Source organism: Watersipora subatra, chromosome 7, assembly GCF_963576615.1.
Source record: "Watersipora subatra chromosome 7, tzWatSuba1.1, whole genome shotgun sequence".
Lineage (NCBI taxonomy): Eukaryota > Metazoa > Bryozoa > Gymnolaemata > Cheilostomatida > Watersiporidae > Watersipora > Watersipora subatra.
Window position 1 is genome coordinate 13,437,371 of NC_088714.1, and position 26,644 is coordinate 13,464,014.

Genomic DNA, 26,644 nt, shown 5'->3' on the forward strand with positions numbered 1-26,644 from the left:
GAGTGCCAGCTGAATGACAGTTTGATCATGAACTACAGCCATACTTTCCTTCTGTGCCTCTTCCACAAATATTACTGCTGTCAACTGGTGACCCTCTAGCCTAATCTGGCGGTATACCATGCAATTACCATAATCATTGTAAAAATTGACAGTGCCAACATATGTCGCTGACGTCTTAAGTGGTTTGCAGTAATGCATCTGTATCATCTGGTGATTATCCTGTTGCCAATCTTTATGAAAGTACCTCGCAGGTCTTCAGAGGTGGATTGCCCCTTAGGCAGTTACGGCTCTCCCTTATTAGGAAGTGGTCTTACCTCGAGGTACATTTTCTCTCTGACATTCTATCCTTACTATCATTAGGCTAGCTTCATTGAGCATCCATAGGTCTGTCATTTTTTGTGGAGCTGGGATTCGCAATCCAATCATTGCCACTAGTATAAACTGCTGTTGTCTTTATGCTTCACAAAAACTAAAACCACAGAGTGCAAGGCGGTAAAATGAATATATATTTAATAAATTTATGTAAGCTTACAAGCAATTCAATGTGTGCATAACGATGATCAGCATGCAGAGATTGCTGGCAATCTTTTGCATGCTCATCATTGCTTCAGCTGCTACTTGAATACTTTTCCGTCTTTCTTTGGTTTTGCCCCATCAGTCGATCTGTAGCATATCGATCCTTTGGCCAATCAGAAGTCTTACCGGTTGCCGTGTTTCCTGTCAAATTGAGACTCGGCTAGGTCATGTCGTTAGTCCTAAGATTAACTAAGCTGCCAGCTATGACGTTTGCAATCTTCTGCCACAATGTACCAAATGGGGTAGCTGCTTTTTCATTATTAATAAGAAATCATTCATTCCATTTGGTTTTTTCATACATTTCTTTTTTTTACCACTGTGGAAGTATTTTTATTGCAAGTGCCTTTTGAGTCAAGAAATTTTACAAAGACTATGTTTGAGGTACATTTATTAACCCCTTTCTCAATTATGTTTCTGAAGTAGGCATGAGTGAGGGTGAATTTTGTAGTTTTCTTCTCTCTAAAATTCTAATAAGAGGCTGAATGATTTTTTCTCACAGCCTACATGTTGGTTGGCAGAGTGAGAGTTTAAAACTATACAGCCCTATACTTATTGCGGTGCATCAATGTACTGAAGAAAAAAGCTCTAAATGGATTTGGAACTTTTCTTTAAATTATGAGCCAAAAAAACAGTCTGATTTAGAGTGTTATTTTAGCCAAAATTGAGTATCACAGTTTCTGCATATCCGCATCAAGTCAGTGGCAAGGTATTTGTTCAAAATAGATCTTCTGTATTTCTTCTTGTGTTGTATTTTGTCATGCAGGGTTTCTACATGTCTTCTTTTTTAAGGCATTTAAGTAAGAGTTTTGGGTGACAAATGGTGCATGGCTATATGTTACTAATAACAAAGTTAAAGCTTATAGTATTTACACAGAAACACAAAAATTATTATTAGGACCGTTTTTTGAAATTTGCTTTGCCACTAATCGATCATTCAATTAGCATTTTGTAAGTTCTCTTATAACAAGCTTGAAAAAAAACGATCTTTTAACTGCATGAACTAAAAATAAATCTTTCAACAAATAGGAGTTAATACACAATCATAAACTTTAAATAATAGATGAATGATCATGATCATAATTCCCGGTCTGTGACCACGACCATATTTCATGGTGATGGAAATATAGAGCATGAATAGGCTAGAAGTATACTTCTAGTCATATGGTTCATTCATTGTTTATATTTCTGTGAAAATAGACCAGATGATTAAACCATATAATCAGAAACACACCATATGGCTCTAACTTTTATAGTTAGAACTATTATACATGCTCACCAAATTCAAACTTCTTGATACCAAATAAGAGATTTTAAAGGCAGATTGTTGAAACTTCCAGCAGCAATATTTAGATAAATACCTGATATTTATGTCACTTTTTATTATTTGAGCATTGAAGATTTTCACACGAACAAGAGTTATTTTTGGTGCATCCAGGGGAAGTAACTTTGGAGGGCTGCTAAACAACACTGCAAAAAAACATCAGAAAGATCATGACAGTTAAATATTTTATGAAACCGTCTATTTTTGCTAGCATATATACGTTTCATATCTTCACCAAAATTAATGGTTTGTATAAAGCACGGCTTGTTAAAAGGTTGACAAAGCCTATAAATTGTTGAATTATTGTAACTATCTGTCTATGTTTGTTAAGGACTCTTAAAATACATTTTACAAAAATGAGAGCTAATTAAATGTGGGGCAAACTACTAAGTCAACAACGAGGGCTCTTGTATTAACCATTAAAAGAATGATAAGATCTCACAGTTCCTCAAAAGAAAACTTCTTTAATTGTTGTTGAAATATACCATTACAAAAACAGAAGATGTTCGATTGGCAAAAAGTAGAATAATTTATTATTTTTAAACCTTTCCTAATAATTCTAGAAGTAAAAGTGTCGATAATAATTTTTTGGTTTATATTTGTCAAACGACATAATATGGTTATGCTTTTAACTAAATGTTGCAAGTGTTGTGTAAAGGGCCACATTACTGCTGCCAAGACCGAGCGGGTCTCGAGGAGCTATTAGTCAAATAGGGCATGCTGAAAAGCTCAGGTAAAATGTAGCAGTAATGGCAAAAAGAGAATTAATTAATGTGAAGTGGTAATTGTCTTTAAAACTTTTGTTATCGTATTTCTTTCTGTTAAAACGGGTAGAATATAAAATAGGCAGTTCTAAAGTTTAAAACTTTAATGCTAAACTGCTGAAAAGCTAATCACAAATGACAGTGTTTACTAGCAAATGTGTGAGTAATGTTAAAAGGTTAAAGGTCAAAACTACCTCAACTGGTGCAGGGAGCAATCAATTTGGTGTGTTTGTAAAATTCCCTTTTAAATTTTTGCAAGTGTTGGTAAGTGCATCGCCTTTAGTATGGAAAAGTGCTTAGTATTTTTTATGGTAACTCTTAGCTTGTGTATGAATAGCATGCTGCCTTGTTGTCTTGATCAATTGAGATTTTCTTTATTACAGGGAGTATGCCAAAAAATGTTGAATTGCAGAAAAATATCACAGTAAATTGGCAAAAGCGTCGCAAAAGTAAAGAGATGCATGACGCTTAATTGTTCAAGTTATACATTTGTAAAGACCATGAAGTGAATACATCCCAGTAATTTGGTATGAAAAAAGATAAATGATAATCTGGAAGTGCTACTAGGCACTATACAAAATTTATTGCCATAAGAATCCAAAAATGAAGAGAAGCGCAGTAATTGTTTAATGCATAATTTTACAAAAAAAAGTGAAACTAAATAGCTAAAAGACCTGTTAAGGGATTATGTCTAGGCTTTTGAAATTTTCATGAAAAAAGTGAAACAAACTCAAACACTCAAAGGTCTTAGAGGTTAAAATATCTCAAGGCATTGTGCAACAAAAATAGTAGTGTCTATTGAAGGGACTTAACAGGGAAAAGGAATAATATTCCTTTTTCGTGCTTTCCAATATCTCATGAACTACTTAAGCTAACTAAAAATTCAAAATGCTTTAAATTCTCCACAAAACTCTGCAACTAGCTGTGTTACTAACTCAAAATCTGAAAATCCCTCATTTTGGTTGATTTTCACATGAGAGGTCACATACATGTCTAATAATTATCTTTTTCTAAGTGCGATAGTGTTAATACAGATATTTGGCTTGAGATCAGATTGAATAAATGGTCATATTTTTAATGGAGACGTGTATGACATGGAAATAGTAATTTTTTATTTAGTAGATTGCTGCTGTTTACAGAATCCTAAAAACTTTGTGCTAGAAATAGTCTCAGAGAGTGTGGAAGCATGAATTACTAACTGATAGTGACATGTGCAGCATTATTGAGTAAGGGTCAAATGACTAGGGCGATGATCTTGGAGATCCAAGGCGACTTGAATGTGTTTGTTAAAGAAATTAGCCTTTAGACAATAGATACACAGGTTTTGTTTCGAGTTTATTCAAGTTTAAAATGCGGAAATCAACCTTCTTGCATTTTACTTTTATAAAGCACAATGCAAAATGAAACTTACCCTGAAGTTCTGTGTAACCTGATACATAAACTGGCTCTCCAGTTCCGATAGAGTTCACTGCTCTGACAGAACAATTTATTGATGATAAGAAAGGCAGTCCACATAGTTGAGTTGCAGCATGAGTAGCAGTTGGAGGTACATCAATGACTGTTTCTTTGTTTGTTAAACAGGCAAACTACAAAAATAAATTATGTGTAAGCAATTGGCTGTGAAAGGTTCATATAAAAGTAGTTAAAGGTGCTTAAAGATACCAACACAGTATTTGCTTAAATTTGCAGAGCTAATTGACAGGCTATTAGACAGCTATTGACTATTGAAAAGCTTTTCTTTTTATTTTTCTATACTCTGTGGTAATTATCGTTAATGGTTACAGTCAGCAATTGATCTATTCATTTACTGAACTTTGTTGACAACCTGTTATGATAAGGAAGTTTGGGTCAATCATTTAGTCTTTTAAAACTAGTTGCTTAAAATAGTTTTTTAAATATATTGTTAAAATCATACATAACATATGAAAATTAATGCCATATTTTGATATTAATACAATTCAATAGTTGACTTGAAGTCTTTGTAAGTTAAATGCATAATAATACTTTAGTCCTAACTAAACTTAAAAATGATCATCTTTTATGCTTTTAGACCTCTGTTAAAGATTTTTATGGGAATATCCTAATGATGGCCAGAGGGTCATTAAACTCAAATCTTAAACTGTCCTCAAAATTTAAACATTCAGTTCAACATGAATTATTTAGTTTACACACAAATTTTCTATTCAACTAAATAGAAAATATATTGGAATTCACAGCTGAAATATACCAACAGCAGTTTTATCAAAACTCTTTCAAATTTTTCTTATTGTAGTGTAAGTATTAACATCTTTTCCTTTTTGTGTGAAATATTTCAAATATTTTACCACCGATTTGAACAAAATATTATCGTCAAAAACCTTTTTGACTTTCATATATCATTTTTGTGAGTACTAAGTTTTATTTAGCTACGTGAAATGCATAGGAATTATAAATTTGCTATAACACGCAAAACTCCACTTCATTCACAAAGCACCGACATAATCTATGCTGAAGATGTTTGAGTCATAGCATTAAACACTTCTTTTTGGTGTTATGGCAGGCCAGGATATAGTTGTAAATTGATAAAGGTATTCTAGATCAAAAAACATTTGCAGACGAATGTGTGCTAAACCTTTGCTTCAAAATCAAAAGTTTACCTTCTTATGGTAACATTTCATGCAAAAATACATTAAATCTTATACACTATTCATGTTTTATTTGTTAAGAATACAAAATGATAAAGTCAAGACTTGCACCTTGCGCATACTGTACATCAATATACTCACGAGATACTTTATAATGACTCCATTTGGATTCAGTGGTTTTGAGGCATTTATGAACATACATGTTGGTGTCGATGTTAAGTTCTCTATATGCGGCTTTTCCGGCACTTCTAGAATTACAAAATATCAAAAAAGTAAGGACCTTTTAGCTTTGCATCTATGACAAGTTTTTTTGCTAAGAAAAGCAAATAACTGAATTTCTTTGATGCAGTATTAATCTACAACTTTTTAAAGGATTAGAACTTGCGTTATAAAATATCAAACCATGCACAAGTAATGTGATACACTAGGCATGCATTTAAACAAATAACCAGTAAGTGTGATCAATGAAAAGCATTTTACATAGCCTCAAGCTAAACTTACCTGTTTCAACTGTCAGAACCATTAATGAAGTCTCACTTTTTAGGCTGTCACCTAACCTCACTTCAACAGTGACTATGTAAGTAGTGAAGCCTGAGAGGTTTGGAATGACAAAGTTACCGGATGTCAAAACTGTAACTTGATAGATGACAGAGCCATTTAGATGCTGGACCTTGATGATGTAATACAAGATTGAGGAACATAGCGACTGAGACTCCTAAAACAGATTCATAAGTGTAAATGTAAATGTATTTGTTCATAAAAATTTCATTGTAGTCATTGTTTGTGAATGTTTGTTTTTCAAACTAGAGCTAATCATAGCTAATCTGATAAGCTAGAAACAGATATACAACTTAGCGTACCTCTAAAATAATTATAAGAGATGCTGAGGTGTTCTTGAAGCTTGCAATATTGAACTGTGGTTTGGGTAGCTCTGAAATAATCACAAAAATAAAAGTGTACAGCCAGTAAAATTGGAAATTTGATTTTAAAACATTAGCTTTCAAAATTAACAAGGAGAGCCTAAAAACTTTTGGCCTGCATATAAACTTTTCATCAATTTTTACACATGAACTAAGACAATAAATAAAAGTGTACACAATCTGTAGCAAAAATTGCATTTTTGAAATGTAATAATAGCAATATTTGTTGCGCTAGCTTAAATTAAAATTACTGTCATTTTTATTAAATAACATATAAACTAGAAATTAGACTTAATTACAGCAAAGAACTCTTCAAGGAACATTGTACTATTACCCTTTTTTGGTCACATACTATTAGAGGAGCATGTGTGAAAAAACTTGAAGTCTGTGGATATGCATATAACTAGACAAATATTTAGTGCTTAAATTGTTCTACAATAGATATTTACTCACGAGTATTTGATGCTTATCCACCTAGAGCGCGTTAAGAAAATCTAAAAATACCCATCATATGCTCTCTATAATTTTATAGAATTCTTATTGTTTTTATGAGCAAGTCAGGAGTGGTAAATAGGAAATGGGTTGCAGTTAATATTTTTGAGCGCTTTGAAATTATCAGACTGTCTGTTCCTGATTCAAATCTCCTCTAGATTGTTATTGAAATACTAATATTGCTTCCTCTAAATTATTATCAATTTTTTACTATCACACCTTGCCAGAATATTACTGAGGCGCTTGTATCAGCCCAGTTTTTCAAGTCCATGAAAAAAACACTGTCATACAATTGAAAAACTGTTAGACAAAAATAGGGATTTTTATTTACACTATTTCAATAAAGTTGTTTTCATAATGAACACAATGCAACTTTCAACAGAAAAAACTTTGAAGTGCTGAATAATAGATAAACTAGACCAAAAGGCACAACACTTGCAGACTTTAATAAAAAAAGTGTGAAACTGCTCCAGTGAACTCAAGTAAATTTTTGTAGTACTACTGCTTAAATCATTTTTGTGCACTACCAATTATCAGAACAACAAAAAAACAACTAATATGGCGCACTTGATGCAATTTGGAGTGTAGAAATGTACTCGAGTGTCGTCCATCAAATTGGAATTAGAACAGGAGGGCGAGGTTTGTGAAGTGGTTTGAACTTTTCCCTACAAACTTAGATTTGAAATGTGGCGGCAGCCCTACAAGCCATGAAAAAAATGCAGTAGCAAAAAGGTTGAAAAAGAACAGATGAAGGCAGGCTTACTTTTAGAAGGTATAGTAAAAATAAGGATGAATATATCTGACTCAAAAGAAATTGAGATAAAAGAAATGCATAGAGAGATGTTGACAGAAAAGTTTCCTACTCGTTTTCACAATAAGAACATCGTAGTGTACAAAAAACCCGAGGTTTGTGCATTGAGCAAAAGAAAGAAAATATGTTGATAGGTTCATTGTAAGAGCTGAGTGTGTAGCGAAGACATGAAAATCCTCCACCCTTTACAATGGTATATTGTTGCCGATTGTCATCAAACAGATGTTCAATAAATGAGAGAGTAGTGAATTGCTAGGTAAACTATAGCTAAATTCAAAGAGAGTAAAGACAGCTCGCATAACATTTGAGTCAGCAATGGTAAGATAAACGATCATCAAAAGCCCAATGAAAATATTGGTCTGCCAGAAATTAATAAGGTAGAAAAGGAAATGAGTAAATTGCAGGGCAAGGGTGTTTCTGGCGAGACAAGAGAGATAAAAAGAGTTGGATATAGTAGGTACAATAATTCTAGCAGATGAAACAGTATCTACTGTATTATACAAGAGATTGTGATAGCTGTGACAGAGAAAGCACAGGTCAAAGAAGAGGTTGCCATAGCTGTGGGAAAATCATTTGGCCAATAACCTCTGACAAAGCTTTTAATGCAGCTATAAGATGTCAAGGGCACGTTGTCTTTTGTGTGGAGAATTAAACCTTCGATGGTGGTGTCCAAAGAATGGTCATCAAAAACTGGCTTGAGACAAGAAATAATGTGGTTAGTGAAAAAGTTTTGAACCCAAAACAGTCTTTGTGACCAGCAAAGATGAAGGCTTTCTTTAGATACGCGTTAGAAGTGAAGATGAAATGTGCAAAAAGAAAGGTATGTTTTAGAGTATATAATGTGTTTTTTGTCACTGCAAATACTGCAAGCCAATTAGATGCAGTCAATTTAAAACGTCCAAGAATTTATTTGGGAAAATAGGCATTGAATGGATGTCGTGGAAAAACATGGAAGCTGATCATGATTAAACTATAGGCTTAACCTTAAACTACAGTTTATTATAGTGATGACTGTGGGACCAGTGACTGAGGAGGTAAGAGATAGGCTCAGAAATGTTTAGAATCAATTTTAAAGAGAAGGCCAGTTGTTCCCTTTTGTTTGCACATGCTCAAACATGTACCATTGGATTTAAAGAAGCTACCAGGTGCCAATTAGGAAATATGGAAAAATTTGGGGTGATAGAGAACATAGAAATGTTTACGGTTTAGTACTCAGAAAAAATGGTGGCCCCTAAAATGAATGGCGAGTGGAGGCTGTGTGCGAAGTTAGCTCATTTGAATAAAAGTGCTCTAGAGAATACTATCCAATGTGCCGTTTGGATAATACACATGTGGCATTTAGGGCTAGTACATTCTTGAGCAAGATAGATTCAAATCTGGGGTTGTGACAGGTGGGACTGACTGAGGATTCAAAAACTCTTACTGCTTTTGTTATGCTATTTGGCAGACATTAAAATTGGAATAGGCTATCCGAGATTTAGATGCTTCAAAAGTTTTTAAGGTATATGGCAGATATGAGATATTGGGTCACGAGAATTGTATTACTGGTAGGATGGATATTGTTCTCATTTTGAAAACTGCTAAAGAGAATTATGATGAGTAACTTAAAATGGTGCTGAGGAAGTTTGCAAATGCAGGTGTGACATTGTATAAGAAACAGTGTGAGTTTGAGAAGATGGGTTTAAAGCTTCCTGGCCATGCCTTGTGTATAGAAAGTAATAGAGTAGAACTGAGATATATAGTAGTAATAGATATATATATATATATATATATATATATATATATACATATATATATATATATATATATATATATATATATATATATATATATATATATATATATATATATATATAGGGGAGAGCGGGGTAAGTTGCCACCATTTTTACAAAAATGCAGATTTTTCACTACATATTGATATTTGCTTTCCTAAACTGTAATAATAAAAACATAGGACTGTTTGCTATGTAGCATCATCTTTACAAGGGATTAGCCATAATAGTTTGTTTATGGTTTATTATTTAAAAACGGTTGTTAGTCGGTTCATCTTCCCCCAACCCTGTCCCAAGTTGAACCACCTATTGGGGTAAGTTGAAAATATGTTATAAGAAACTTAACTTTAACATAATGTTATAAGAAACAAAGTTTAAAATAAGAATAATATATCTTACAGTAAATTATGACAATATAAGTTACATTTAGCGTATATTGTTGCTTTTAATGTCAATTTGAAAGGCGAAACCAACAACGTTGCGACCCGTAATGCCCTTTGAAATAGGTTTTAGGACTTTTACTATTCTGCCACTTCTAATAGTGTCAGAATCTTTGGTGGTGGGCATGATAAACCGATTGGAGTGTCCAACTCTCTTCAGGGAATCGATAGCATACTTTTGACCAGATATGGCTTCAATCTGAGCAGCCTGTAGCAGATTTTTTCTTTTGTCTTTAACAAGAAAGAAGGTTCCTACTTGAATGTCATTGGCTTGAACTTTCTCATTTGTGATTGCATTGTCACTAGAGTGTTCAAATAGCACAGGTTTTGGCTCATCATAGTTGGTGTCAGAACTCTCGACCAGTGTGCTTAACACCCTTCATAACTTTCGACATAGGAGACCTTAGGCTGTAATTGCTTTGTTTTTTTAATCTCAATAGCCTCTCTGACAAGTGCGCCAGTAATTAAAGCCAACTTTCTCATCTTTCTTTCTCTGTTCAATGTTTTTTTTTATCCGTGACAGGCAAGGTAATATTTCCCTTAGTGATACTTGGTGGTACTTTTAGCTGATTTTTTATTGCGAATTTATAATTTATTTATAAATCAGTTCCAAAGTTAAATTTTTATACAATCCGAAGAAAGAATTGGTTAGCTCTTTCATGTGAGAGACCAAGTCTTTTTTTAATTTTTTGCTGAAGATCATGCGTAGTATCCTAGTGCCAGAATAGCTGATCACAGCTTGCTCATTCTTCAACTCATAAGGTGTTAGGGTAATTCGATCTATGCCATGTGCTAAAGCCACTTTCCTAACTGAAGTTCCCACAGCAACTTCAAGTAGAGCAAGATCCATCACTTCTTGGCTTGTGTTGTCAGGATTGGTTTGTCGTAGGCCTATATAGTTTTGAGGCAGCAAAAATAGGGCAAATGCATGCTTATACACAGATAAATATCTGGGGTAAGTTGAAAATATTCCTGATGGGGTAAGTTGAACATATGTTCAACTTACCCCATCAGCCTTGGTTCAACTTGCCCCATAGGAAGAACAAGGATGATTTATTAAATAAAAGGTAAAATTTGCATTCAATTGAAATAACAATATCCAATAATTGTTTTCTGCGCAATAGACATCCAGCAGCAAAAGATTTTCAGCAGCCAAAATGAATGTCTGCCTTCCAACCTAAAAATCTATTATGCCATCATATTCACTTTTAGGCAGTAAAATTGAATTATGTAAATTTTTAGCTTAGCTTTCAAGTCTGTATTGGCTGAATATTCAGAGAAAATGATGTAATCACGCTGCGCTAGTCATGTGACCGATAAATTAGATTAAAGCTATCCAGAAGAAGGCAAATCTTGTGGTGGTTCAACTTGGACATAGGTTCAACTTACCACACCTTCCCCTATATATATATATATATATATATATATATACATATATATATATATATATATATATATATATATATATATATATATATATATATATACATACACATAAAGGATATGTATAGAAAGTAATAGAGTAGAACTGAAAACAAAGAAAGAAAGAGAGAGAGAGCTATAAAGGATATGTCTACACCCAAAAATATTAAAAGTGTGAAAAGGTTTTTGACAATGGTTTATTATTTGAGTAGCAATAGACTTCAACTTTTGGGACTTGAAATTTCTCTAAAGAAGTTGAAAAAGAAAAATGATTGATGTTAGACATACAAGCAACAACATGGCTGCCAATAGCATTTGCTTCAATAAAGTTATTGGAAACTGAATTGAGAAACGGATTGATAGAAAATGAGGTTTTTGCTCTGTTGTGGGCTCAGGACAAATTTGCTTTTTACCTGGTAGAGGTCTTTTGAGATTGAGACAGATCATAAGCTATTGGCATCATTTCTAAGTAGCAGGAATTTGTCCAATTTGCCCATTGTATGCCCAATGCTTCAAGATGTGACTTGTGTGGTATATATTGGCCTGTCTTGACAAACTGTTGTTTTTGCGGAGTTGTCTCCCGTCGCGCGGGCGAACAACACAACAGCTTGTCACAAGACGTACTGCACCTGATGCATCAGCTGCACTTATAGGGAGTTGTTCTCTTCCGTTTATGTGGCTTGGTTGCGATGTTGTGTCGGTTGCTCCATTGGTAATCATAACGGATTTCGCGCAAAGTTTATGTAGAAAAAAATAAGATTACACTGTTTAACCAAAGACTGTTGGTTGTTTAAAACTCTGTTGTGAACTTTAATAAAACTTAAGAATAAAATAAATTGAAAATAAATCCAAAAGAACCAATAAAACTGACTGATACAAAAATAGAAATTAAACTGACTGAGCACACAAATAACGACATGTTTAGTCGCTGTTGTTGCCTAAGTTCTAAAGTTCTACTAAAGTTTACCGTAAAGACTGATCGCTGGTAAAGCGTTGTAATCTTATTTTTTCTACATAAACTTTTGCGCGAAATCCGTTATGATTACCAATGGAGCGACCGACATAACATCGCAACCAAGCCGCATAGACGGAAGAGAACAACTCCCTATAAGTGCAGCTGATGCATCAGGTGCAGTACATCTTGTGAAAAGCTGTTGTGTTGCTCACCCGCTCGGCGGAGAACAACTCCGCAAAAACAACAGTTTTTCAAGACAGGCTAGGTATATGTATGACAGAAATATTTTTTTACACTTTAGGTAGTAAGATGTTTATAGTGGATTTCTGGTAAAGACCTCTCACTATGAGAGACAATGTGTTGGTAGCAAGTTGAATGTCTTTCTTTTAAATACACAAGGTGAATAGTGGGCCAATTTCTAGCAAATGCAAAATAATTTGCTAAACAAGAGAAGGAGCAGCAATTGATTTCAGCAGTTATACAGGAAACTTGGCCTGTTAACCTAAGATGAAGGTTTACAATCTAAAGACAATGGGTAGTAGTTTGTGCTAATTAAAAGGTCAGCTGGTGATGAGTTTAGTAGTTTATGTAAATGGGTGAATGCATCAAAAAAATGTAAAAATGTTACACAGTGGGTATCAAGGTATTGTCAAGACTATTTGTAGGCAAAGAGATGCTGTTGCAAAAGATCACAGAAGCAAGAAAAGGTTTCCGAGTCAATACCTAGGCAATCGACGCCATAATGGGCTGAGTCCACACCACAAGCTACATAAAAATTGTAAAACTTTCGGTCAGCCAAAGGCCGGCTGAATGGAAAATGACCGGAAAACAATTGAAACCACGAAGACCAAAGCATCTGAAAGTCTCATCCCATGCATACCATTTTTATGCGCACGACTCTTGACTGTATTATATATTTGCGAAATACATACATTTGTTGCCTCACACTCGAGTGATTTGTTTCCTTCTTGAACAAGAAAACAAATCACTCGAGATTTCCTTGTTTTCTTGTGAAAGAAGGAAATCTAATCTATGATTTGTTTCCTTGTGAAAAAAATAGAGGTATTTGGTTGGTTTCGTTAAAATATAGTTTAGTGACTAGGTATTAATTGGGTTATCAAAGAGCTGGTAGAGTCTTGTGATACTTGTATACACTATTAAATGATGAACTATGCATCCTTGATCAACGGTGAGTTGATAAAGGGTCAATGAGAAATGTTAGGCACTGAATTGTTCAAGTTTGAGAGAGTGCGGTTGGCAGTGTTCTTTGACTATTTTGGAGATAAATACGGGTCATCCAAATGACCAATCTAATGCGGTTCCTATTGGTGAATATGTTTAGTCATACGTGTATATTGGTACAGGCATAGTATTCTGCTGTGTATTTAGCTAAATAATATCCTTTTTTCAAAGTAGCAAAAGCAGCTCATGGAGGCAAACCAGATAAAGTATCTGACTAGTTGCCCCCTATCATAAAAGCACCCATTTAAATTATAAAGAGATAGAAACTGTTAAATCTATGTCGAAAAATAAACCAATTAAACTGAGTCCTTTTTTACCATATGTGAAACCCTTATTCTGGACTTCATGCATGCTCAGAGAGCAAATGTTTAAGGTAAAGTTAAGATGTGGTTTGCGATGTTTAGACATGAGCGCTAGTGATGTTAAAAGTTGACTTGCAACAAAATTCACATTACAGTTATTTGGTATCAAAAGGTTCACCATGTCTTACTCTGTTGTGTTGTAGGTGCCAAATATGTGGAAATGTGATTACAAGCTCTAGAAAGCTCCAAAATGAACAGTAAATCGTCGCCATTATAAAACCGCCGTAGATTAGAATCTCTTTCCAAAACGCATCGCCTTCAGCAAATGATAATAAAAATGAATAAACAGATATGCTAATTGAATACCGAAAAAACAGGTATCCAGTTTTTATTTAAAAGAGTGATTGAAAAATCTCTAAAGAGAGGCTATTTTTCGATTTTGATTTTTAAATCGTAGGTAATAATAAAAAACTGATGCACACTTTTGTTTACAATTCCAAACGTCATAGCTAACAATATCAAGAAGTTGTGATATTTATATAGATTTTTAGAAAATCGATTTAAAAAGTGTTTGGACATGACAAACAGCAATAATGAAAGGAAAAGATTATGTATGTTCATATCTCTCTCCCTGCAATAGGAGAAATGCAATATTAGAAGTAAAATGCACTGATATTATTAGAATAACCAATATTATTAATATAGTAATAGAGTAATAATAGAAAACCAATTCACAATTTTGTTTACATTTCAAAATGTTGTAGCTAACAATATCAAGAAGTTGTGATATTTATATAGATTTTTAGAAAATCTATTTAACAAAACTATTTAGAAAAAATATAACAGTAACATATTGCCCATCATCGATGTTGTTAGTGTGACTATAACACTTCAATAGTCATTCAAACTTATAATTACATATCGTAAAAATCTCTAAAGAATTGTTAGAAAAAATATCATCGCCATTTCCTTTACTTTCACTGCTTTGGAGATCAGTTAGAATACCAAAGTACTCAAAAGTTTCCAAGATGTCAGTTACTTTGAAATCGGCAAAAAATAAATGGTTTCAGTACTCCTACGTTAATTACAGAAACCTTCAGCAATTCGCCAATGCTATAGATTGGTGAAATGTACACGTTATTCCTTTGTGAAATGCGCACAACTTAATGGTTCTATTCTCTGTCGCTCGGCATTTCAATTGCCGGCTTTAATTTTGATAAAAGTAAGGCTTAGCAAGTTTTAATAACGATTTTCGGACAAATTAATCTGTCTATATGTGTATAATTCGATCAGATGGGTAAGGTTTGGAAATATGTCGACGATTTTCAAAGACTTGCTAACATATTCAAATAGGCTTATTTGTGTTTTGTATCGTTATTATACTTTAACGGCTCTTCAAAAATTGGTTAAATTTGTTGATGAGATTTCGATAAAAGGGTTTGCAACGTTGTTGATAAATAATTTTTCTAAGTCAAGTGCACATGTATTTATCATAAAAACTCTCAAACATTCGCTCCGCTCGTTTGGTCGTGGTATCATTTGATTTTTTGTGGCAACTTTGATGCGCATAACTTGTTAAACAATCATGGCATAAATAAGCAGGTCATAACCCTGCTAGATTTTGCTGGCCATATAACTACATATAAACATAATTATGGTTTCATAATCGACAAAAAATGGGAAAAAATGGCTATTCTACATTGATCTCTTTCTAACAACTAAAATAATGACCACACACTTTTTTAAAACTGTGACAGCCAAAATGTATGCAGTAAAAACAGGATCTAGAGGCATTTTATTATAACCAGATATAAATACAAATCATAAGGCACTGAGTGGAGTCAGCTCAACTATAAGCACATTCAATCTTTACTGCTTTGAAAAAAATTGATTCAAGACTCCTGGAATTTTATAAGTTTGCATACTTTCTGCAAAAACTTTCTGCAAAAACTTTCTTGCTTAACTTTTTTTTGTTTTTTAATTGTCTGTTAAGGCCTTATTATTTAAGAACTAACATAAACTTAGCCTATTATTAATGTATCACATATTCTGATAACGTGGCAAAACTACATAAATGTTAAGAGAAAAAAACACTTTTCGTGTGATTTGGATGATTCAATAGATACAAGCATAAATTTATTTTGAGAAAAAATAGTGAAATTACGAACAAAATTGCTTAAAGAACCCGAAACCAAGATAAAATAAAATATTATACAGGTGTGTTTGGGTGCTTGTCATTAGTTCGCTGTTTGAGAATATATTGGCAGATTTCGGAATGAAAAATATTCTACTTAGCCGCTAAAACTCATATTCATATGCAAGCTTCTCAACAAGAAAAATAAACTGTTAGAAGCAAAAGATACATGCCATTAGAAACATAAATTAAAAAAGCAAAGCCTAAAATTACATCATAAGAATTAAATACTCAAACCAAAATCCAATTGTTAAAAAAACCAAGAAAATGACAAATTATGTACATGTAGCTTAAAGACATATCCAATTCATGATTAAATGAAATGTTTACGCCTAGTAATGACAAATCAGCAAAAACAAAATTTTTGAATAATATTTTTTGAGCAGTCATTGACCAATAGCACATCAACACCTTTCATTGATAAATTGATTTGATTCCTAGTTAAGCTAAAAACTGAAACCAATTGTTAAAATAAAAATATCAATAATAGATAGTATAAATAATAAATAGTTATTTCATATTTTATTTATTATTTTGCTACTTTTCTTATACTTTTGAGCTAGAGAGTAAGTAATACAAATATATTTGCTTTTGGGACTTTTTATTTTGACTCTCTTTTGATAAAACGATATTTTGATTTTTTTGCATAATTTACTAGTGTTTTTACAATGTTTTAGAATACCATTGTGCCACTTGACCTTTATTACCTACTACAAGTTTTACCCTCAAATTGAGCATGTTATTAAAGCAACCCAAAAATATTTTTTCAGATTTCCAGTTAGCCAATCATAAATTGTTCGCTACAATTATTAGTTTATTGTTCCTGTTTTAAATGCAAAAACCATCTTCAAAACTTTTTTTAATCAATTGAATAAATAACAGATAAAACATTTGTTAGTAATTTAAACATTGCAAGTTGTTAACAGTTTTCTCTTTTTAACAAAAGTCTGGTTACTTGAGTAATTTTTCCTTCTTCAAAGGTTTTTGTAGCAAACTCCATTTACGTGGAATGGTTTTACATTATCAAAATTGGCGAATACAGTATGTGGTATGTGATATTATCATGAAAACTTTTTTGGAAGTTTTTTTCAGGTACTAAACTGGTTGCCACATTCTTATTTACTGCAACGTAAATAATAATTTAAAAAAAATTAAAAGAAATAAGAATAATTGTGAGAAATTTCAAGTCATTATTTACAGCTTTGTTAATTTATAAATTTTTTGAGGATTGCCGCATTAAAAGTTCATTTTTCAAAAACTCATGGAAAAGCAAGCAAATGATTTTAAACTTGTAAACAATGTTCTTAAATACATCTGGAACATCCCACAATTTGTTTGACATATCTTTGTTTGACATATCCACATTTGTTTAAAATTATCTCGAATTTATAAAAATGTTCTCAAATAGAACATGCAGCAATTTGTTTGACACAACTTACATATATAAAAAGACCAGCTTTTATCAGTATGTACCTGGGCATGGTATGGTTGTTGAGACTGTAGCAGAAGGTCCAAATCCTTTAGTAGTATTTGCCTGTATCTCACAAGTTACGGATTGCCCAGCTTTATATCCACAATCTTCTAACAATGTAGAAACAGTTCCACTCCATGCAGTTCTGTTAGTGCATCGATACTAAAATGGAAGCTATTAATCAGCAGATCGCAGCTTGTTTTCAGTAAATAACATACTAGTAAACTGCCAACATTTCACAATAAAATGTCTTTCAGATAACTGCTGTCTTTCAGAGAACGTGCATGCGTGCGTGTGCGTGTGCGCTTGTGCATGTGTACATATGTGTGTATTTGTTCGCCCTATAGAGTGGTCTTTCCTTTTTTGGATTAGGTCATACAAATCGAACCTGATTAATATGCAAAGTAAATACATTGTAAGTTGTAAAGAGGTCTTTCCTTTTTTGATTCAGTCATACGAAGCCAACTGAATTAATATGAGTAGTAAAAAATCAATAAAACTAAATAAAATTTACTACTCATTAAATGAATTAATCAGTAGTATATTTAATTAGTAAATGAGTAGTAAATTATTATTTACTGCCAACAGAAGGTCTTATGAACGTTTGTCTTTTTTCGGCCACCTAGACAATTTTTTTGCTTCAAAAATAATTATTACCTACTAAATTTCTACTTCAAAAAGGTAAGTACTTCTCATTCAATATTGTATTGTCTATAAATTGCTACATCTCTATACTAGCTAAAAACATTGCATTTGCTACTGTAGGAGATAGTAAACATGCTCATTTCCTTTCGCAGCTTAAATAGTTTTTTTAGCTTCAAGTAATAAAGTACTGCAAAATTTGCTCAGTTATTGCTAATGCACTTTACTAACTTTCTACTTCATAATGGTAAGTAATTCTCATTAAATGTTGTATTGTCTGTGAATTGCCACTTCTCCACTACTTAAAAATGTCTCATTTGCCACTGTTGGTGATAGTAAACATGTTCATTTCCTTCCACAGCTGACTTAATTTTTTCAGCTTTGAGTTCCACAGCTACTACAAAACATGCATGGTTACTGCTACTGCATTATACCTACTAAATTTCTACTACAAAAGGGTAAGTACTTCTCATTCAATGCAGTTGTATTGTCTATGAATTGCCACATTTCCACTATTTAAAAACGTTGCATTTGCCACTGTTGGTGATAGTGAACATGTTCATTTCCTTCCCCAGTTGAGTTACTTTTAATTTTTCCAGCTACGGGTACTACAGAACTACAGCTACTAAAGAACTTGCACGTGTACTTTGAGCGTTGCGATAGGCGACGGTGAGAAGAAAGAAAGCAGCTCGTATCTACTTACTGTCAGCCTGCTTCACCCATAGCCAACTGTTCGTTGCCTGCTCAAAAGTAGGCACAAGCCAAAAACTGTTTGTCCATACACCCAACAGAAAAAAAGTTGTATATTCGCAAGTGTTGTGTGGAATTAATATTGTGTTATTGTTATGTCATGCTTGCATTGAATTAACATCATGCTATTGTTATGTCATGCTATGTTCTTCATGTTCTGCTATACCTACATATTATCCACATGCTGCCTTTTCTCACATATTTTCATTAGGATATATACATGTGTTGGAGAGGGACAGGTGAGGTTTTTAAATCTATTATTTGTAAAAAGTGTGGAATGAGGTGAAAGTTAAATAAAAGTAAAAAGAGAGGAGGCATAAAGTAAATTGTGTTAGAGTTGTATAATAGATTGTGTTGTGACTGTGCCAGTGATGAAGTTCGGTTATCCAAAGCTGGTTTTTGGCGAGCGTGTCAATGGTTTGCGGGAGATATTTGTAGAAAAGATAAACTTGAGTTGAGAGAAAAGATCATGAAAGTGGCAATAAATCACCCATTACAAAGAATAAAGCTAAACTAGCGCCTTGAGTGAAAGTTGATGAAAACAATGGTAGGAAAGTGTTTACAAGTGTAGAGATTGATTTGGATGGTGCGAATTCCAATTATGAAGAGGCTGCAGAGATTTTGAAAGAGGGAGTATTATAGTACAGAGATAATCATGCTCATGAAAGGACATTAATATCTAACAGCTAAACAGGCAGTTGGTAAAAAGAAATGAGAGTTTTTGGCAATAAGTTGAAACTTTAAGAAGGTAAGCAGAGCTTGCTAATAAAGTGGACAGAATAAGTTTTGCTTTAACTGTGACAGTTAACAGTTTTGAAACAAAAAGCGGGTACAGACTCAAAGAGAAAGCAAAGTAGCAGGCGGTAGTAGTGAGGCAGTAGCAGGAGAAAATGAATTAACTTTTATAGCTCGAGGAATAAAAATGATAAAGATCAAAGACTAGTGTAAAAATTGTGCAGTGTTTGAAAGCCAATTGAGTGTCTGTTGAGTTTCTGTCTGATACTGGTACTGAGGTGTCAACAGTAACTAAAAGAACAGTCAATGGGTTGAAATTTAGGTTTAAAAAACAATCAACAGCTTTAGAAACTCCTGATTGTAGTGAGTTGAACGGAATTTAAATGGCTAATAGATCAATTGGAAAATGAACCCAAGACTATGAAACTGAGGTTTACGTAGTAAAAAAATCAAAGATAAACTTATTATGCATAACTTAGTTGCAGCAACAAAAATTATTGGCTGTCGTAAATTGTTGGACGTTCTTATGCAAGAGCAAGTTTGAGCTTGTTAAGAGTTTAGAGGTATTTAACTCGTTAAGTCATTTTTTGAGACCAAATACTGCTGGGTTAAATTGCTATACATTATTTTTGAAGATGCAACATGGCAAAATGACATTAAAAACTGTGTAAAAACAATGATCTAAAAAGCCAATGCTTTGCTTTTACTCATTAAAACACCAAATGCTTTTTTGATAGGTTAGAGCTTTTTTCACACTTTTAAAACTCATATTAATGTAACCAAACACTTAAAACTGAGCCAAAATATTAAATGGTAAAAACACTCATTTTATGTGTGAAGCAAGATGTTTACATGTGCTAAGTGTAAATAGGAATGAACTATGTCTATATTAACAAGAACTCCTTCCGAACCAGAGTCAACTTGTAATAGGTTGAATGGTACCACTTAGAAAATTATTGCATTCCTTTTAATACTGAATGCGTTACTAATAAACTGAAATGACATTTTCGAAAGTGAAACTTTCTACTTTTAGACAAAATGGGCTACTTATGTACCAAAAAGGCGTGAAGTTCAGACCAGGGTGCATTATTTATATACTACATGTAGTACTACAATGTATGCTATATTTCTTTATTAAGATACTAAATAGCTCTACTTACAGCTACAAAGCACTACACTGTCTACTACTGCACCCCCTACACTAAATTAATCACTGTCAAAAATTTGCTATTTAAAAATTAATGTGCATTAGCCCTAAACTAAAGTACACTACTGGCATATAAACATTTTCTACAACAGGCTAGATGAACTAAAAACTCCACTACACGACTTACAAGCTAGAAAGAACTATGGAATACTACATGATAGAATTATGTCTAAACTTGTTGTATCAGTAAAAATACTAGCTTTGATTGTCCCTCATACAGACATTCAAAAAGCTCAATATGTGGTAACCTATCATAGTTTATCAAGCTGCCTTACCCGGTAACCAATGATCTCCCCATTCGCATCTTGACTACTTGGCGGGTTCCATGAAACATACACACAACTTATGTTAGTGGTTGGCTCCTCTACCCTCGGTCCAGTAACAGGCTCTGCATTAAAAAAGCAAGACTAAATATTAATAGGCATTAAATAAATTAGCAAACCATCCAAAGTTGCAGTGAGGTACAAATGTAGACAAAGTTTGAAAAAGTTGTTTAAAATATACTTAATGCACAACTTAATGTACTGTATCAACAAAAAGTTCCTTTAATTGTTTTAGATTATAAAATGAACAAAGCTTGTTAAGAAATACATTTGCTTTTTTGTGTGCCAATAAACAATTTAACCAATAAGAAAGTCTCAAACTACCCAAACAATTTAAATATGTAGGTGCAGTACATTGATGTAGTTTTATAAAACTTTCAATCATACCAAAATTCCTATTTAGTCCAGCTGCTTATAGTTTTATTACCTTTTATTTTCTTAATCTTTTCATATTGCGCAGTTTTATACAATTATTAATCGTTACACAAAATTTCTGTCAATTTGAGCTGTTTTAACTTTTATTAAGTTCAGCTCTCGTTATTTTCTCATAATGTTGTAACGGATAATACATATAAAATGAGTCTTTACAGAATGCTTCATGAAAAGTCCAAAAAATGATGTAAAATTATGTCATACTTGCTTCTCCTGTGACCACAGTTATAGTAGCGAGAGAGGAATTTCCAGCCCTGTTAGTTGCGTTCACTATGAAACTGTACGTTGTCACAGCTTTGAGTCCGCGGAAGATAGCACTACTTTGGTAGCTACTGTCATTCACTTTATAGTTTAGCGTTAAAGGAGACTCACAGTTTGGATTCACATTCTACAATAACATGTTTTTTTATAAAAAGACCAACTGAATATTTGGAAAGGTAAAAGTTGTCATTTTAAGTGTCAAATAATATTCTGCCATATAATTGAAAGATAATTATACTCATCTGTTTTCAAATGAAACATTCATGATAGTAGTTTTTATATGAATAAATCAAATCTGATACTGTTTGGTGATTTCTGTCTAAAATTTATTAGATAAATATAAACAATTCGCGGTACCAGATTCTAGAAATAAAAAATTAAACTACCTCTATAGCAAGCTGAACTGTTCTTGTATTACTTGTACCATCAAATGTATCTTCATACATACAAGTGATGTTTCCAGGAAAAATTGGATCTAAAATAAAATTTTACATGCATGAGATATTTTTTAACACCGAAATATACTAAATTACAATGATAGCGATCGATCGACCGGTATATCAATCATACCTGTATATACCTGTATTAACCTATCGTACAGGTATATGATATGTATGATACCTGTATCATACGTATATATAATATATGTTGGGTCAGGTCAGGTCATATTATAGACCTGCTACCGGTAACACATGCAACCCGGTACCATCTGCCACATGGGAAGGGGTTGGTGGAAACCCCCAAGGGCGGATGAATCTCTTCTAAGAAATCAACGGCCATCTACCACAATGGAGTGGAGCCCATCAAGGCGTTAGATGCCCTGTAATACGGGCTTCTTCGGCAGCTGCTCCACTTCTGATATTTCTCAGATGTATCGGCTGTGCCTTTCCTCTGGCCCAGGATAATCTGAGATGGGAGAAGCACTTGATCAGTGTTAGGACCACCCAAGTCTGCTTTAATAGTTTTGGCGGTTTGTTTTTGACAACTCCTCTGCTAATTTTAAATGCAGAGGACAGCTGCATCTGGAATTTCAGGAACCAAAAACCCGGAAAGGAATAGTTACCAGTGATATGTCTTGAATTATGGTGGTAATATTCAACTGCCAGGGATTTCTCTCTAGAATGGGAAGGACTTTTCAGGCCTATGGTAACTACCGCCCGCTTTAAACTAGGCAGCCCCTGGTCAATAAGGTGCTCTAGTCCACCAACGGAATACCAGAGGAGGTACTCTGGTATATTTGCTCAACTTCACTTCAGAAAACGAAATTGACCATTGCAACCTGGAACGTCAGAACGATGACGACCGGAATGTCAACAGACAAAGATTTAGACCCAGAGAATACTACTATCAGGAAAACAGCTACAATAGATTTGGAGCTCTCTCGCTGTGGTGTGGACATTGCTGTATTGCAAGAAACACGCCTAGCCGGCACTGGTACAATCAAAGAGGCAAACTATACCTTCCTCTGGTTTGGCAGACCACCTGAGGAGTCAAGAATCTATGGTAATGGCTTTGCGATATCCAACCAACTGCTCTGTAGCTCACCAACACCCTCTGGTGTTAATGATCGCATATCAGTGCTCAAAGTCAACAGCAAGCAAGGTACAATCTACGCTGTCAATGCTTCTGCCCCAACTTTAGCTACAAGCTCTGATGATAAAAAACTGCCTTTACCACACCCTGGAAGACACCATCCGCAAAACCTCCATCTCAGAAAGAGTATTTCTTCTAGGTGATTTCAATGCAAGAATTGGTGAGGATCATTCTAGCTGGCCCGAATGCATTGAAAACTTTGGTGTTGGCAACATAAATGAGAATGGACAGTGTCTATTACAACTATGCTGCAGAAACAACCTGGTTGTCACCAACACCCTATTTCCGGGAAAACCGCACAGAAAAGTGTCATGGTGTTATCCTCGTTTGAAGAAATGGCATCAACTTGACTTTGTGATCACCAGATCTAAGCATAAAGAAGAATTCTTCAACACACGATCGTATCACAGCGCTGACTGCGACTCTGACAACAGCCTTGTGGTGTCAAAGCTGCGTCTTGAGCCAAGACCATACCATAATCAAATCAAGGCATCAAAGAAGATAGATGTGTCAAACTTCCGGAACCAAAAGCTTCAATAGTGTTATCATCAATCATTTGATAAGAAGATAGCTGCTATCAATACTCACACATCCCCTGAAAAACACTAAGAGCAACTGAGCTCTTCGATCCACAATGCGGGTTTAGAGGCCTTTGGTCTAAAAAAAGGCAAGATCTTGACTGATATACCCACTCTCGTGAACTCCTAGAACCTGCTTTTGAGAGGAAACAAGCTGCCATGTTGAAGTACAAATTCCGGGCTACAAGACAAACCCTCGCTGACTACCGCTAAGCAAAAAGTGAAGCTCAGAGGACTGTGAGACTGTGCATGCAGAGTTACTGGGATTCTCTCTGAACCAGCATCAAAGTAGTCAGGAACTCTGGTAACATAAAGAAAATGTTCAGGGCTATCAAAGTGGCTACGGAACCAACAAAACAAAATGGAGGAGTTTTGAAAAATAAATATGGAACAGTTATTGAGGATAGAGATGCAAAGCTAGACGGATGGATTGAACACTACAGTGAACTTTATGGTTCCGAAGGAAATGCTGACAGAGAGTTTATAGACAGACTGCTTGGTTTACCAGTCAGATTAGACCTAGACGAACCGCCTGACCTTGAAGAAGTTGTTAGATCTATCAAAGACCTGCACTTGAGTAAAGCTGCTGGCATGGATGCAATTCCGCCCGAATTTCTCAAAGTTGGACCAGACTCGTTATTCAAGCAAATACACATACTCATATCTAACAGCTAGGCTGCGAAGTCAGTCCCCAAGCTTTCAAGGACGTTAAGATCTCTACACTCTACAAGAACAAGGGAGAGAGAGGTGACTGCAACAACTACCGCAGTATCTCCCTTTTCAGTGTGACAGGAAAATTACTGGCAAGATTAATACTTCTATCAAGACTGCTCAGAATAGCTAAAGATGTATACCCTGAATCACAATGCGGTTTTAGATCAAGACGCCCAACCAATGATATGATATTTGCTGTCTGTCAACTCCAAGAGAAATCTCGGGAACAAAGAGTGCCTCTATATATAGCTTTTGTTGATCTAACGAAAGCGTTTGACCTTGTCGACCGAGGTTCCCTGTTCACAGTTCTCAGGAAGACTGGCTGTCCTCTCATGCTCCTCGCCCTAATTGAGTCATTCCACAATGGAATGCAAGCTCGAGCACAGTTCGATGGTCAGCTCTCCAATGAATTTCCCAGAAAACGAGGTGTCAAGCAAGGTGGCGTCTTTGCCCCAACCTTCTTTGACATATCCTTCTTGTACGTGTTCAAAGTGAAAGACAGACAACTTCACCAATCCAGTGGTGTATCATTCCTCACACGCGGCGATAGAAGCTTCTTCAATCTTGCCGCTATAAAGCGCGCCCTCTTACTGAGAAGTTCGTCATCAAGGAGCTGCTATATGTTGATTATGCAGCAATATGTGCCTCGTCCCCAGAAGACCTGCAGTTTATGCTCAACCTCTCCGCTGTATCCTGCCAGTGCTTTAGACTGCAGATTAGTTTGAAAAAGACTGTGACTATGTCACAAGCTTTTGACCCCCATGTATTCTCAATAGATGACACTAACCTGCAGGCTGTTGAGAAATTTACTTATCTTTGGTCATGTCTCTCAAAGAATACAACTGTAGACAATGAAATCTCCACAAGACTAGGAATTGCCTCCACCGCCTTTGGCAGACTAACCAAGCGTGTATGGAATAACCGACACATAGGTATCAAAACCAAAGTTTGTGTGTATGAGGCATGTGGTCTCGGTATCCATCTATACGGTGCTGAAACAAGGGCCACCTACCGACCACAGGAATTGCCAAAGTGCCTTCCACACTCGGAATCTAAGATTTATTCTCGGTAAAACGGGAGAGGACAAGATGACAAATGAAGAACTGTTCATGCAGACTGGCTCAGGCCCCCTCTCACCAAGACTGAAGTTCATCCGGCTTCGATGGGCAGGGCATGTCAACCGTATGCCGAGCATGAGAATCCCTCACATGATTCTTCATGGTGTGTTGGAAAATGGAACCCGCCAAACAGGCAGACCTCATCTTCGGTTCAAGAATGTCTTGAAACGAGACCTGAAAGACTTCTCCATGCAGCCTAGGACATGGACCTTTGCCTCTAGGGACAGACCTAACTGGCGGAGCTCGCTGCATGCTGGCTGCAAAGCTGATGAACAAAAAACATTAGAAAAACTTCGGCTGCAACCACTGAGCAAGTCTCAGAGATGAAAGTGAAACACAATCCCAGCATTGTCATCTTTGACAGAAGCATGCCACCAGGAAACCTATCATACAGGTTGTCATAATGAAGGGTGCGAAATGGCAAGAATAACAAGATTTGAACGTATGCAAAAACAAAAATGACTAAAATGAAGGTTGCATAATAAAATAAATACTCAGAATGAAGTTGCTCGATAACATCATTAACAAAAATTGAGGTTGCCCAGCAACAACAATATTTAAAATATACTTGAAGGCCTAAAAATTGACCATAAACTATTACAGTGAATTTAGCTACAAATAGACAAACACAACAAACATACTGCGTGCTGTATTTACCTCCACACAGAGTTCTTCCTGTCACGTTCAGCCATTCACTCCACTCTGTATTGAATGCTGAGACTGCACAAGTTACATTCATGAATGGTGTATATTCACAATGTTGGACAGTTTGATTGTTGGCATCTACTTGTATCTCTTGTTTTCCATCACAGGCAATCTAGGCAATAGACTTCACCAAATAATAAAGTATACTACACTGTCATCACTAGGCTCTTTCGATTGCATGATTCACAGAGCGTATATATATTTTGTTATAATAAGCAACAGACATAAAAACTCAATAGTGACACAGCTATATTTCTCGTTACACTCCTAGATTTTTTAG

At 34.7% G+C, this 26,644-nt stretch overlaps 1 protein-coding gene and 1 pseudogene across 1 annotated transcript; one reads left to right on the forward strand and one right to left on the reverse strand.

The window, feature by feature from the left end:
• Positions 1-607: 607 nt before the first annotated feature.
• LOC137400440 (netrin receptor DCC-like) lies at positions 608-22,678 on the reverse strand. Its single transcript, XM_068086767.1, has 9 exons — positions 22,486-22,678; positions 22,043-22,131; positions 21,600-21,783; positions 20,916-21,028; positions 9,755-9,928; positions 5,787-6,000; positions 5,427-5,533; positions 4,073-4,247; positions 608-717 (listed from the first exon to the last, which is right to left on the reverse strand). The coding sequence occupies exons 1-9, from the start codon at positions 22,676-22,678 to the stop codon at positions 608-610; spliced, it is 1,359 nt and encodes a 452-aa protein (XP_067942868.1).
• A 273-nt stretch (positions 22,679-22,951) lies between these two features.
• LOC137400441 (craniofacial development protein 2-like) lies at positions 22,952-23,789 on the forward strand (annotated as a pseudogene).
• The last annotated feature ends 2,855 nt before the right edge of the window (positions 23,790-26,644 follow it).

Bases quoted from the DNA above. Each gene is read 5' to 3' on its own strand.
- LOC137400440 (XM_068086767.1), bottom strand. From the start codon at position 22,678: ATGCAGCTGTCCTCTGCATTTAAAATTAGCAGAGGAGTTGTCAAAAAC. The intron at 5,534-5,786 runs GTAAGTTTAGCT...TTGTAATTCTAG, and splicing joins GGTTCTGACAGTTGAAACAG to AAGTGCCGGAAAAGCCGCAT. The intron at 718-4,072 runs GTAAGTTTCATT...TCAATTTGACAG, and splicing joins AGGTTACACAGAACTTCAGG to GAAACACGGCAACCGGTAAG.